The sequence below is a fragment of the Mustela erminea genome, chromosome 14 (assembly GCF_009829155.1).
Source record: "Mustela erminea isolate mMusErm1 chromosome 14, mMusErm1.Pri, whole genome shotgun sequence".
NCBI classification, from domain to species: Eukaryota; Metazoa; Chordata; class Mammalia; order Carnivora; family Mustelidae; genus Mustela; species Mustela erminea.
Window position 1 is genome coordinate 6,458,557 of NC_045627.1, and position 14,266 is coordinate 6,472,822.

The window sequence follows — 14,266 nt, forward strand, 5'->3', positions numbered from 1 at the left end:
GAAGTTTGCTGACCCCTATTCCCAGCAATAGTAGCAAAGGGGCTCTGTAAAAAACAAAAGATACTACAGACTTCTTGAAGATCAATTTTTGGGAAGATGTGCAGAAAAAGTATAGAGGAAATCAGGCAAAAGCTTCCACGGGTCCTGTCCCAGGGGAGTCACTCACCCAAGACAGGTTTAATTCCGCCAGCAATAAGCTGTCCCTACGTGTGAACTGTTGTCTACCAGGGAAGTTGGTTACAGACCCACGGCTCCGTTGACACGTTTTTGCACACTTATTCATGGAGAAAGACTCATAAACTGAAGTATCCTGAGTAAAAGACCAACTTACCACATCTACTAAATTCATGGCTGTCTGAAGAAGATAGCACTGCGCGGCCCCTCTCAGCAGGATCTGGTGGGTGATCATTGTGCGCTGCAGAACGTCCCTGACGTCAGAAAACAGAAACGTGCATTTCCATATTCCCAAAGACAGTTCTGGTAACTTGTAAATACTGACAATCTCATCTAGAGTTTCTACAACTCCGAATGTAGAGAGTCATTGTCAGTACACTTTCAAAGCTATTATTTCCTTAAGGTCTCTCTGGTAGAGCTCGATTTTAATATGAAATACATCTCTTCCAAAAAACTGTAAATAAAGATACTATTAAAGTAAGAGTTTTACATTTTTTGAAAATCTTTGCAATCATTATTACTGTTTGATATTTTCATCTCTAGTTTTCTGCATATCAATGTAATGTAAGAAAACCTTATTGGCCGGGTCTTAAAATTATCAAAATCCAATAGCATGTATTGTGGCACATATTTAAATTAGTAATTCATAAAACAAAATAAGTCCAACCATGTAAGTTAACTTTTTACTTCTCAATACCAAATTACGAGCTCAAAAGAGCACGCTCACATCCCAATGCCAATATTAACTAAAACGACTCACTATAGGCTAAAGCAGAGGGGAAAACAAAATTTACTGACGGGAAGTTACTGCAGACGACCCTATGTGAACATACGAACGTGTGTGAACACAGAGTAGATTACCTGAGAGCAAGAAGCCCTTCTATACCCAGGGCTTTACATCTTGGGACATTTGCCAAAGCCTTAGACAGAAACAAAATGGGAATGGCACACCAATGTCTGCTTGTCATCTTCTGAATAAACTTTAGTAGGAAACTACCTGAAAGAGAAGGTTTTAAAATGTCACTCTCGCCAAGAATCTCATGGAAAGCTGCTGGGCACCGTCAGCAGGTATGAAATGCAAATTGAAAACAATGCGTGTAACCTAAGAAACAGCGCAAAGGATCCTCGGGGAAGGGAGGGAAATCGGAAAGGGAAGAAATCAGAGAGGGAGACAAACCAGGAGAAACTCTGGGCTCCGGGAAACAAACTGGGTTGCTGGAGGGGAGGTGGGTGGGGGAATGGGGTAACCGGGTGATGGGCATTAAGAAGGGCAGGTGTGGCGATGAGTGCTGGGTGTCACACACTACTAATGAATCACCGAACACTACACCAAAAACTAATGAGGCGAACTCATGCTGGCCAACTGAATTTAAATTAAAAAAAAAAAAAAAAAGAGAGATAGAACTTCACATCCATGAGGACAGCTCTCGCCAAAAGCACAGACACTAACAAGTGCTGGCATGGAAAGAGAAACTAGACTCTCGTACACTGTTGGTGGAACGCAAGACAACATGGCCAGTGTAGAAAACGGTTACACCAAGACAGTTACACTGAGTTACACCGAGAACTACCATCGGAGCCAACAACTGCACTCCTAGGCATACACTCAAGAGAACAGAAAGCACGTGTTCGTACAAAAACTTGTGCGTGAATATTCACAGTGTAGCATTTTCCAGATGTCTACCAACTGCTAACGGATAAATAAAATGTGTGATATCTGTACAGTAGGGTATTACTTGGCAATAAAAAAGAATGAAATACTGAAACATGGGTCCTTACTGGATGACTCGTTCACGGCTGATGAACCAGACATAAATTAAAAGGCCACATATTCTAGGATTCCACTTACAGGAAATGTCTAGAATCAGCAAATCTGTAAAGGAAGGAGATTAGTAGCTGACAGAGCTGTTGGGAAAGAATAGAAAGGGATCGGTGATGGGTGGTAAAAGTATTCTTTCTGGGAGTGATGAAAATATTCTAGAATTAGTGGTGATCGTCACAGAACTTAGTGAATGCACGGAAAACCAATGAAAGAAACACTTTAAAAGGACGAGTTTTGTGGTTTGTGAATTCTAGCTCAACAAACCTGTTGGGGGAAAAATAAAATCAGTGCTACTTCAATCTCACCCCATAAAATACATACTCTACTATATTGCAGAGATTCTTATAACCACACAGCTATGAAAAAAAGAAAAAGTTTAAAGTGTAAGAGCAATTTTTTCTAGTGTTAGAAACCAGTCCTCTGTTGGGAGAGGTTAAAAAAAAACAGGGTAAGAATTACTGATGATAGATGGCCTCTCATATCTGCGTACAGTAACATTAGATCACATATGCCATTTCTTACTCACCCTGGATCTGGTCACTAATTTTCCATCTTGAGATACCAAGGTAAGGTTCTCTGTTCTGCCTTCTCTGCTAGTAAGTGACTTCTTAAAGACCCTCAAGTCACATAATTAGTGAAATGTCTGTTTCCTCTGATCATCACTGTAGAATGACCCAAGAAATCCTTGGAAGCTCCTGAAAGGAGCTTGTGTTTTATTTTATGTATAGTTATAAAACAATATTTTATATTATCTAATTATATTTTATATATAAAATATATTTTATATCTTCCAAATACCTAGCACAAAACATTTAAGATACTCACTGGAAACTGCTGACTGAAAAATCTACTAAGTAAAAAACTGAGTAAACACTGTACTTGCCTTCTCTTCTGTTGGACTAGTTAAGTTCCACTTTGCCTAATGCCTCACTCACGGCACAGGGAAGATGAGGATGGCCACGCTTCCATTTCACATTTGTTCAACATACTTACAAGCGTCCACTGCATGCTGGCCATGGCCAAGGACAGCAGGCACCCATACCCTCGGGGCGCTCCCAGCACCCTCCCTCTTTCCGCACTGCTGACCTGGGATGGGCCAACATGGTCAGCAAAGCAATCCCCAGACTCATACGCTTCTGTCTTCTGGCAAACTACAGAACTTCTGAGAGAATCTTCTCCACGAACTAATTTTTTAAAAAAAGTAATCGAATGAGCCAATTTTCTAGAAACCTAAAGTTGGGATACACAGAATCACCTTTTTGCTTTTTTTTTTATCCCTGACTTCTGAGCAGACATTACTGTTGGTCATTGTTTCACCCTGTTTGCAGACAAAATACAAAAGGAAATGTGTGTCTGTTTCATACCCAGTGTCACTTTATGAGCCACAAAGCCACAAGTGAAGAAAGGACCCAGGAAGTAGAGTTAAGTCCTTTTGCTGCTCAACTAACAAAATAACACTGGTGTTGCTCTCTGCTTACCAACTTAACTCACCAGAAAGGAAGATAAATCACCAATCCAAAGAAGTGAGTATTTCTAAGATAAAAGTTCTAGATAAAGCAGGAGTATTTTTCTTCTACCTGTCAAGTTCCTGTCTATAGTGGGGCAGTTTTGCCACAATGGATATTCTGTTTCCAACCTTTTCCTGAACCCAGGTCGCTCTTTCTTCAACCAGTTTTACTAGTTTTAGGGAAGCAAACAGGGAAAACTAGAAAAGATGGCCAACAGCAGCACACGTTCTAAAATGACTTCCACGCTCCTCGAGCCAAGACTGGCAATATGTGTTATGTGTCAAGGCAAAAGTTGTACCCAACTACAATGAACAACTGTATGGATCTGAAAAAAACATGTATATTCCAGAAAAAGAAAACTATTTTGAAGTACTGATTATTATAGTCATAGGATAGTGCTTATCACCAATATATTAAAAATTTTAAAGCTAATAAATTAAAAATTTTTTTACTGACACATACTCTTTATTTCTTCTGGAAGAAGAGAAACATAAGTGACTAAAAACTTCTGTAATTTCAATCCCAGTGGAGAACCACTTCCTATCAGCTGGCCTGGGGACCTATAGACAAATGAGGGGGAAAAAAAAAAAAGTATTTAAAATTTACAAGTAAGCATACCGAAACTAAGTAACCTATGGCTCAAAAGTCTTTCAACAACAATCAGATCATCTTTTTCTAAACCTGCATTTTAGTTATCAGTGAAATTCTGAAGATCCTTCTGAATACAAAAACATCAGGATCTTCTAGGAAAACAGACATGAGTTAATATCATAACATACTAAGTAGATGCAGATTTCCTTTTTATGATACTTCCCCTGACACACACTATGAATCTTGCTAAAATAGCATCATCTTAAAAAAGTCTAAAAGTGATCATTTTCAGTCGTATTTTATTGTTTCCAACACATAATCCAACGATTTAAAATCTTTAAGTATTAAAGAAATCTCATTCATAGAAAAACATATCTGAGTAATTAATGACTTCTGCAAGAACATTTAGTTGTCAACGTCTATAAAGTCATGTTTTCTCCTGCTATATGTTTCCACCAGGAACATTATCTGTTAATTGAACACATTAGAGTGTGAGGGAACTGAAGGCATTTCATAATAAATGTGTCTGTCGCCTCCTTGAGAGGCACCGAGTAGGTTTTACTGCTCTCCAGCTGTCTAACTGCTTCACAGAACTCTTCGATAGTATTGAGCTATTTGAAAACTAATTGGCAAATCAAGTGTTGCTATGCTCTTTTGATACTTATTATATAGGATTAAATATTAGTAAAACTTAGCACAAACTAATTTAAAAAGTTTTAAAGGAACTGGCAGTGGGCGGAGGGAGAGGGGCCTGTCTGTTTAGAGATACTGAACCGAAGACTTGCACGTATACATTTAGTTCATCAGGGTCCAAAAGATCCCTGAAGTTCAGAGACAGGGGACCATTCTGAAGGGGTAATTCGAGAGCATGGAGAAGGCTCAGAAAATGAGGCTGTGGCACAACCATCCTCGCCATCTAACTGCCTGCAGAGAAGGGGCAGGAAGTGACATATTTTCAATCACGGCAGCCTCTGTCAGTGGGGAAACCACGAGGTCAGTGAGCTCTGCAGCATTGGACTGGAATCAGACCCACAGAGGTGAACCTGTGGGTTTTCACGTGGATGGAGGTGGATGGATGGACAGACAGACCCTGCAGCAGACACAGGTGGGTAAGTCTGCTCAGCAGACAAAGCTGGGAAACCAACGCCCACCCACGGGGAGAGAAAGAGCGATTAAACAGACACGATGACATGGTGACATCGGGGGAACGTGGATGAAATACATGTGAGGAATATTATCCTCACAAATTTTCTTTAAGTCAAAACAAAAAGTTTAAAAAAAAAGAAAGAAAGAAAGAAAGAAAAAACGTTTAGAGCGTTGGTCAGCCAAAGTCACCACCATTTCCAAGAGAGTGTGAATCAGAGCAAGAGGAAGAGTAAGGCATACCTTGGCGAGGTATGCCTTCCATAAACCCCAAGCGTGGAAGCATTCAAGGTGAGAAAGAAAACCAGAACAAAAAAAGAAGGAACATGTGATACAAGCAATAGAAGGAGAGCAAGAAGACGAACACACACAGAAGGGACTTCATAGTAAGAAAAAGCTGAATGTCTGTTCGGTACACATGTCATGTACCAAATGCATTAACAGCCTGGTCACATTTCATGAACACATGACATTTCTGTATCGAGGACATATTACTACATGGCTGCTGGATAACACAATGTTTGCTTACCTGCTATACAGAGAGCTCTCCGAAAGTGCATCCATTAATGGTCCAATAATAAACTAAAACAAAAAAAAAATGTGATTGATGTTCAGTTACAGCTGCAACTTTGGGAAGTCGGCTTGCTTTAGCTGCATATCAACAGGACTGCAGACGAGCTGTTCTGAGCAAAGCTGATCTCTTCCACTGTAGGCTAACTCGGGGCTCATCGTGGAAGGGACCGTAATTCCACTGCCACAACCAAGTAACCACCTGATGGAAACTGAGGAAGAGAGATCAGAGAGGGCCAGCAAGGAGAAAGGAGCCCAAAGGAGAAATACACAGAGGAAAATAAGTATAGTGACACAGAAAAACAAGAGATATTCAAGAGAAAACGTAAGCCCCTGTGTCTGGAAAACAAAACGGGAAAAAATTCTATCCTCAAAAATATGACAAGGTATTGGGTCAAAAAAGCAAGTGAAAAGCGCTGGGAAAACAGCATCATTATGCTCATCTATAAAAGCTCACTTGCTCTGAGAGCGCCCTTGTAGAGAGGCAACAAATGTCTTTACCTCCCATCTTTTTTTTTTTTTTTTAATATAGATCATGTGTTTTTTGTTTTTTTAAAGATTCCATTTATTTACCTGACCGAGAGAGATCACAATTAGGCAGAGAGGCAGGAAGAGAGAGAGGGGGAGGAAAGCAGGCTCCCCACTGAGCAGAGAGCCCGATGCGGGGCTCGATCCCAGGACCCTGAGATCATGACCTGAGCCCAAGGCAGAGGCTTAACCCACTGAGCCACCCAGGTGCCCCCACCTCTCATCTCTTGACACAGGGAGCAAGGGGGAAGAAAAAGGCTGTCATTACCTCAGAAAACTCTGGTGCAAACGGAAGACTCCTTGTTTCATACAGCTCCAAAAAATGGATGACACCTTCTCTGGTCAGGATTTTATTCTCACTTTCGAACATTCTTTTATAAATGCACATGTGCCAGGAGGGGTGAAAGAGCCAGCACCCTGTGGAGACACACCACGCGACGCTGACACGGATCCCACGGGAATCTGAAACTGTCGCTCCTCTGCTTAATACCCCTGACTGGCTCCTCATACTCTCAGAACAAAAATCTGAATGAGGCATGAAGCGACTGTGAGAACGAGGCTGACGCCACCACCCTGGGCCACACTGGGCCTTCGGGTCCTCGGCCTCGCCGAGCTGTCCCAGCTCAGGGCTCCCTCACACGCTGCAGTCTCAGCTCCGCACTCCCTCCTGAGGTGCGCCTGCCCCGACAGCCCCGCTCCCCATATATCCATTTCCATCCCTTATTCAGTACCTTCCTAGAACTTATCATTACCACTTTTTTTTTTCTCATGGAAAAGAGACAAAAATTACTGAAAAACTATCTCACCCCTTTATCCCTAGCACTTAACATATCTTGGACCCTAAGTGAATCTCCACTAAATATATAAATGAGTGGGGAAAAACCCAAAAGGGAATAAATATGTACCCCAGAGGTATTTTTTTTTTAACGCTTTTGAAATATCTTTTAATTCTTCTAGAAAAAATTGACTCAGCATTTTTAACTCACGGCATTCTAGAAATGAACTGGTCCTTTATTTGTCATTCACACCAACATGCTTGGTTGTTCAATGCTTTGGCAATGGCAGTTTTTCCAAACCTGTCACTGTTATTTGATTTGGTTTGCCAAGAGCTGTGGGCAATACGTGGTAATAAGAGAATCATTTTACTAGTAAATGCATAAGTGAAGTCACAACAGGATTCAATTAAATTCTAGCCCCAGGGGACGAGAGAGTCTATGAAAAACCCCACTGTATCAGAAAACAACTACAGGACTTACTGGAGAAAGCTCAGCTCCTGAGGGGTCAAACTATTAAAGCTGTAATTATCTGGAGTTGGCACTAAAATCCATTTACCCAGGTTAATTCTCGTGGGTAAACACGATAGTGCAGCAGCTCATCATTCATATGCAAACCAAACACACAAAACTACATTTAGCTGTTTTGTTGATACAAGCCCAGTCTCATGAAATAATGTTAGGAAGCTCCAGTTTCTTTCTATTTCTCTCAAGAAGCTCCCAAAACACAGTACTGATTAAAGGCTTAACAGCCACACTTAAAATTGTATCTTGGAATCTTCCTAGAAGTCCAAGATCTAGAATAATAACTGAAATCCCAAGAAAGTAATGAACAATGAAACAGAGAGAGAGTAAGAATGGAGAGCAGTTAATATATAATACCAAAGAGACATCACGAAAAATGTAGAATATACCTTCATCAAAACATTCCTAAAGAGCCCTCATCTGTGAAGGGTGCACACTCAAATGACTTCAGACAACAGTCTGCTGTGGGGGTTGGGGTGTGCTTCAGGTTCCATGGCGGGCAGAGGGGGTGGGGGAGGGTACAGAGGGTGGAGGCACAGGCCGGCCATGGGCTGGTCCCTGCTGAAGCTGAGCGGTGGGGCTCGCTTTACTTATTCCTCCCCTTCTGTAAGTGTTTCAAATGCTCCGTGATTAGAAGTTTACAAAATTAACCATATCGCTAAATTACGGCAAACTGCGCATTTAAAGATATGTTCTCAAAGCCTACTTCAGGATACAGGTAAACGCATCTGGACACACTGCTCGATAAGCCAGAACGTTAGGAACCATCAGTCCGGAAGGCACGAATCTGGAATGTGAACAGCTGTTCTCTTGGTGGCGGCAAATGCATATCTCCTGTTACACTTTGAAGATTCTTCCAGATTCTCTATAATGCATTGAATTATTTACAAAATCAAGGAGGAAAAAAGCTATAAACGTTATACAAATCAAAATACAAGTAGCCATTACCGTTTTCCTCCGACACTGCATATTCAAACAGACTGTTTAGCTTTGGTAAAACTGGCTTTATAACGTGGATCTGAAAACAAAAACAACAACAACAAAAAACATATGAAATAAAAACCTTTAAAAATTAAGATAAACTTCAAAAATTCAGATGAAACTTATTTTCATCTACTGTACAATAGTAGCCCTACTACGCAGAAGGTGCCTGATTTTTCCGCTTTTTATATCCTATGAATTCCGGCTACGAGGCTGTGTGTGGCAAAGCTAATGAGCAGGACCTAGAATATGGTGACAGTAACGTCACATTTGTACAGTGTTATCATAAAGCGTTATGTCATGTAATCCTCAACTTCCCTGGGAAATAGGCAGGCCTGATAATACCAACACATTACAAAGAGGGCAAAAAAAATTCTCTGGACGCACTCAAAGGATGTTCAAGGTCACATGTATAGAGTAGGGCCAGAATACTGTAGGCAAATGTAGGTAAATTAGAGTTTCTAATAAATTATGGAGTCTTATGTATCTACTGATAAAGGAAAACTGGAAAAGTGTATTTGAATTTGGAAATGCTTTCTTTATTCCTCATGTACATTTAGCAAGTGAGTAATTCTTTCAGTCCACGAACAAGGCCCAGTGCACACTAGCTAACAATGAGTACTGGGACAGCAAGACCCTCAGAGGTCTGCAGCTGACAGACGGGAGGCCCTGCACCACCCTGGGTCTCCAGGAGTGATTGCCCCAGCGGCAGAGGCATCATCTGGGAACTGGAGAAACACCTGACTTCCTGGCCCCAACCCCAGACCTCCTGAATCAGAAACTCTGGAGACCAGACCCAGCGATTTGTACTTTAACAAGCCATCTAGGTAATTCTAAGGAATGTTGAAGGTTGAGAACCACTGTACTAGCTTAGTCATCTTAAGAGATTGAACTCAACTTAAACATTCTACAAAAACTAATTCAAAGTTAACTGAAAATGATTTTTCAGGTTCCCACTTGTAGGACTAGTACACACAGCTCTAAGAACTAAAACAGGAAGGAGGAAAGAAGGAAGAAAGGAAGGCAGGCAGGCCTACAAAATTAAAGGGCAATTATTGACTTAAGAATCTACCTCAAGTTGCCTTAAGTAACATTTTCCTAAGTCTGTATTTCTTTGAAGATTATTCATATCTTCAAAGTTTATGTTTAGTTTGAGAAACTAAAAACTTCACTTCAGAAGTAAATGTCGAGGGCAGAACAAGTAAGACTAAAACTCTTCAAGTGACAATTTAAGTCAATTAAAAGTATGCTTTAATTCCTGAGTTAACATTCAGCTTTAAATTAAATTTATGCCAGAAAACAAAGTACATTTGTATCTTATTATGCTTTATCCAAATTAGTCTTTCTGCATTGCTTTTACAGACTGTTTGAAAAAAATTAAAACTCCATCTACACAGGATCTGATAAAATACGAAAACTCTTACCTGATTTCCTTCTAGAGTTTCCAAAATTAAAATATAGTTTTCCCAAAACTTTAGCAGCTCATCTTTCTTCTTCTCACACCACCAAAACAGACTTGGGCCTGATAGGGTTTAAAAAGGAAAATTAGTTCCTTCTTTTTGTAGATTTCATAGGTTTCTTAAAGACATTTTAAAAATAATGCCACCATTAGCCAATACTGTATCCTCTAATAATGGAGGGCATCCCTGTATCAAAGCCTAGATAGTAGGCTTGGGCTAATAAGAATCTCAAAAGGTTTTTGTTTTTTGTTTTCGTTTTAACTAAGATTACCGTTTCCGAGTTCTCAGCAAGAGTCACAGATTTGAACACTTAAACCCCACTTTCTCTCCTTAAGAACCTCACGATAATAGTCAAGGATTTTTCAAAGGCAAAAACCCAAAAGAATGGCAAAAACCCAGAAGCCAACACCAGTGAAACTAAATTTGAAGATCAGAGAAAAACCAAGCGTACTCAGGAAAAGTGAACGTAAGGTGGCACATGGAAAGCCAAAAAGAAACCCAATTTACACTTGAACTCAGCTCTCCCGACCGAAGGAACAAAAGTTGCTCCATAAGTGGAGGGGAAAAGCAAGGCTAAACTAAAAAGAATTTTGTTTGGTGTGTTAAGAAACAGATCCTCAGTGCCCTTTCCTGTGCTCTGAGCATGAAAAAGCCTGGAATTTATTCTCTGGAGAAGGTAAACTTGTGGGTCTCTAGATTGAGATGCATTGGACCCTACTAGGGTCGAGAGTAAGGGAACATGTACGCACCTTGGATGCTGAGACCCCCAACCCTTCTACCTGCCCCTTCCACCACCAGGGCCCCTCAGGTCCCAGGACGCTGGTCTGGCCTTCACTATGCAGCAGCAGACTGGAAGGTATCCGTGGAATCCGGCCAGTCCAAGAGGGAAGACGTGAAAATACTACTGTCAGAGATTACCCAGTACTGTGGGGCTCGGCCAGATCACCTTGCCGTGAAGTTCACGGTCAGCAAGAACCACTTATGTGTTTGGATTTGAGGTTCCTTATTCATTTTCTTTATTAAAGATTTATTTATTTGAGAGAAAGAGAAAGAGCTCACGAGTGAGCAGGAGGAAGGGCAGAGGGAGAAGAAGAGAAATCCTCAAGCCAACTCCTGGCCAAGTATGGAGCCTAAAGCAGTGTCCAAACCCACGACTCTGAGATCATGACCTGAGCAGAAACCAAGAGATGAAGCTCAACCGATTGAGCCACACAGGCCCCCCACTGGTTCCTTATTCTTAAGTATAAGCAGGTATCTAAGATCACCAGCCATCTGGGGAAACACCCACATAAAGATCAAGACCAAACAGAGGAAATTTGGCGAGAACAAAAATATGCCAAAGGAAGAAGACCTCATGTTGTCATAAGAACAGGATACGAATAATAAGGGGATATTATAAGAACAAAAAAGATCACATGAGAATAAAAATTTGATAGAAAAACCCTTTGAGTTTTGAGAGAAACTCAAAGAAAGGACTGGAAATAAAGTTGAGGGGGTCACCCAGGGACTAGAACCAAGAGACAAAATCATAGGAAACAGGACAGAAAAGATGCTTTGATAACCAGTCCAGGAGCTTCAATATCCAACAAGAGAACCGAAAGCAGAAAGGAAGGGAGCAAAGAAAGTAATTCAGGAAAAGTTCTCAGAACTGAAGATCATGATTTCCAGACTGACCAGGTCCACCAAGTGCCCAGGGCAAGGACGAAAACTCACAGGTACCAAAACTGTGAAACTTGAGAAGGAAGGCGCCCGGGACGAACTTCCATGCAGAAGAAATGGAAGATGTACAAACAAACACGATTCGGAACGTTTCAGACAGCTCGACAGCAACACCGGAAGCTCGAGCTCCTAAGATAATAGATCGGTGCCTTCAAAATTCTGAATGGAAATGTTTTTTAAGCTAGAATTCCACCCCCACCTCCATCGAACCATAAATAAATGTGATGGGAAAACAAAGGCAGTTAGACAAGCTTGGTCTCAGTTTCCACTTACAGAAGAACATTCCTGCCATACGGACAAAGAGAAAAGGTTGGACACACAGTCCTAAACCCTGACACCTGAGACGGCAATGCTTCCAGGGGATCAGAACTGCACAGGGCAGAAGGCCTCTCTCTAAGAACACACAAGACACTCGAACTCAATCTATCTCTGGCCAAGAGCAGGAAGAAGAGGTGGTCACCAAAAATGTTTAGAAAAAAACAAGCAGGGGCACCTGGGTGGCGCAGTTGGTTAAGTGTCTATCTCTTGGGTTCCGCTCAGGCCATGACCTCAGGGTCGTGGGATCGAGCCCCACATGCTCAGTGCGAAGTCTGATTCTCTCCCTCTCCCCCTGCTCAAGCTCTTTCTCAATCTAAAATAAAATCTTTTTTTAAAAAAGAAAAAAAGAACCCAATGAAGGTTTGTTGAGTTTTTTCCAAGGCGTGGTGTGGGCTAGTTTGACAGCCTAGAACCCCGGGAACCCCAAGGGAGTCCGCGACCACTCACCAGCTCTCTTCCTTAGGCATCCCCCCAAGTGATCTGAGGAAGACGGCAGGAAAGGCAAGAGACTAGAGCACAGGCGTGCAGGGCAGGAGCATGTCTGAGAGGATGGCAGGGCTAACCGAAACACGCCAGCCCAGCCCTACACCAGTACAAGGTGGTGGTCAAGTGCTGAGGCCCGTCTGCCCCCAGGATCCTCCTCAAACGGGAGACCAAAGCCGTCTGCCCCTGGAGGAAACCCTGCCACATCCCCACGCCTGTCCCTGTCCTGACACCAGGCAAACACTGGCTGCCCTGGGAGATGGAGAGAAAACCTGCTTGCCCAACCCTGCACCGACAGGAGGAAACCCCTCATGCGCAGAATCCCCGGGGGGTGGGGGGGGGCGGGGAGCTGGGGATTCGAAGCAGGTCTGCTGCCGTGGGGGATGGCAGGGAACCAGCGGTCAAGTCCTACTACAGGCAGAAGCAGAATGCAGCCACCACGGGAGAGAGTGAGGGAACTCTACACCCTTCACCAAGTAGGACACAAGATTATATGCCACCGAGGAGGGAGCTGGATGGAAGCCTGAGGTTCAGGCACACCAGGCCTAAGAAGAGGATGGAGCGGAAGAGATGAAAAGTACCACCCCCTCGACCATCTCAAGGCTTGTACCAAGTAACGGACATCAGCCGTCTACCCTTGAGGGAAGGACCCCAACTGTGTTGTTAGCATCAAAGACTTCAGAAGACAAGAAAACAGAGGAAAATCCTTTAGGGACTCCTGGCTTCCCACTAAACCCAACGGAGCAACACCCCACGGCCATGGCAGCAAGACCCAAACCCAGCTTCACCATAAACTCGCGTGACCCAACCCCCAACACTAATGGCCTCAGAGAAGAGGGCGCCCATCCCTAGACACAGAGATCCATTTCACTCTACAGATAAGAGTGACCCCCTTGCCCAGAGATAAAAGAAAAAACAAAACCAAACTCAGAGATGGCTCGTGCAGAGGACTCATACAGGATTAGGACTCACATGTTAAAGGATCTAGGGGAGAAGGTAGACAACCTGTGTGAACAGCTGGGGATTTTCAGGGAATGGAAATTAAGTGTCAGATGGAAATAAAAGAAAGAAAAACACATCAGGGGCGCCTGGGTGACTTGGAAGGTTAAGCATCTGACTCTTGGTTTAGGCTCTGGTCATAATCTCTCGGGGTCCTGGAATGGAGCCCCATGTCAGGTCAGGTGGGGGGAGGGCACACTCAGCAGGGAGTCTGCTTATCCCTCTCCCAACCTCAGCTCTCATGCTCTCTCGCTCTCTAAAATAAATAATCTTCAAAAAAATATCAGACATGCTCTGATAAAAATTTTTACCTCTGGATGATGCCTACACCAAAACGAGTGAGAAAACCAAAAAAGATATAAGTTTGAACTCCAGGAAACAAGAATTCCAAGCCAGGCATCAGGTGAGGGCAGAGATGAGAACTGGCAGCTACACACCAGGCTGAGCTTATAAGGGGAATCTAGGATAGACGTCTTATAGAAAATGATTGGACTTTGTATAAGAAAGATTTAGAGGATGAGCTAACACTTCAAGGCTGAATTCATGATAAATACACAGAGAACCAAACTAATCTGTAAATGACCTAATTCCAGAAAAAAAAACCTGCAGGAAGGGGAAAAAAAATCATAATTTACTACATGGGTCATCTGTGAACATCTTCAGTCATAACTT

General features: G+C 42.4%; 1 protein-coding gene across 5 annotated transcripts in view; it reads right to left on the minus strand.

The window, feature by feature from the left end:
• Positions 1-14,266, minus strand: part of TARBP1 (TAR (HIV-1) RNA binding protein 1) — an 82,151-nt gene that overhangs the window by 65,376 nt on the left and 2,509 nt on the right. For 3 of the 5 annotated variants that reach the window (XM_032311824.1, XM_032311823.1, XM_032311826.1), the window contains exons 2-8: positions 10,040-10,137; positions 8,583-8,652; positions 6,605-6,753; positions 5,768-5,820; positions 3,967-4,064; positions 1,036-1,171; positions 332-485 (exon numbers count right to left, since the gene is read on the minus strand). In XM_032311824.1, coding sequence (XP_032167715.1) covers positions 332-485; positions 1,036-1,171; positions 3,967-4,064; positions 5,768-5,820; positions 6,605-6,753; positions 8,583-8,652; positions 10,040-10,137 — 758 coding nt within the window. The remainder of the gene's footprint in view (positions 1-331; positions 486-1,035; positions 1,172-3,966; positions 4,065-5,767; positions 5,821-6,604; positions 6,754-8,582; positions 8,653-10,039; positions 10,138-14,266) is intronic. The other 2 variants (XM_032311827.1, XM_032311825.1) reach the window with 1 other exon arrangement.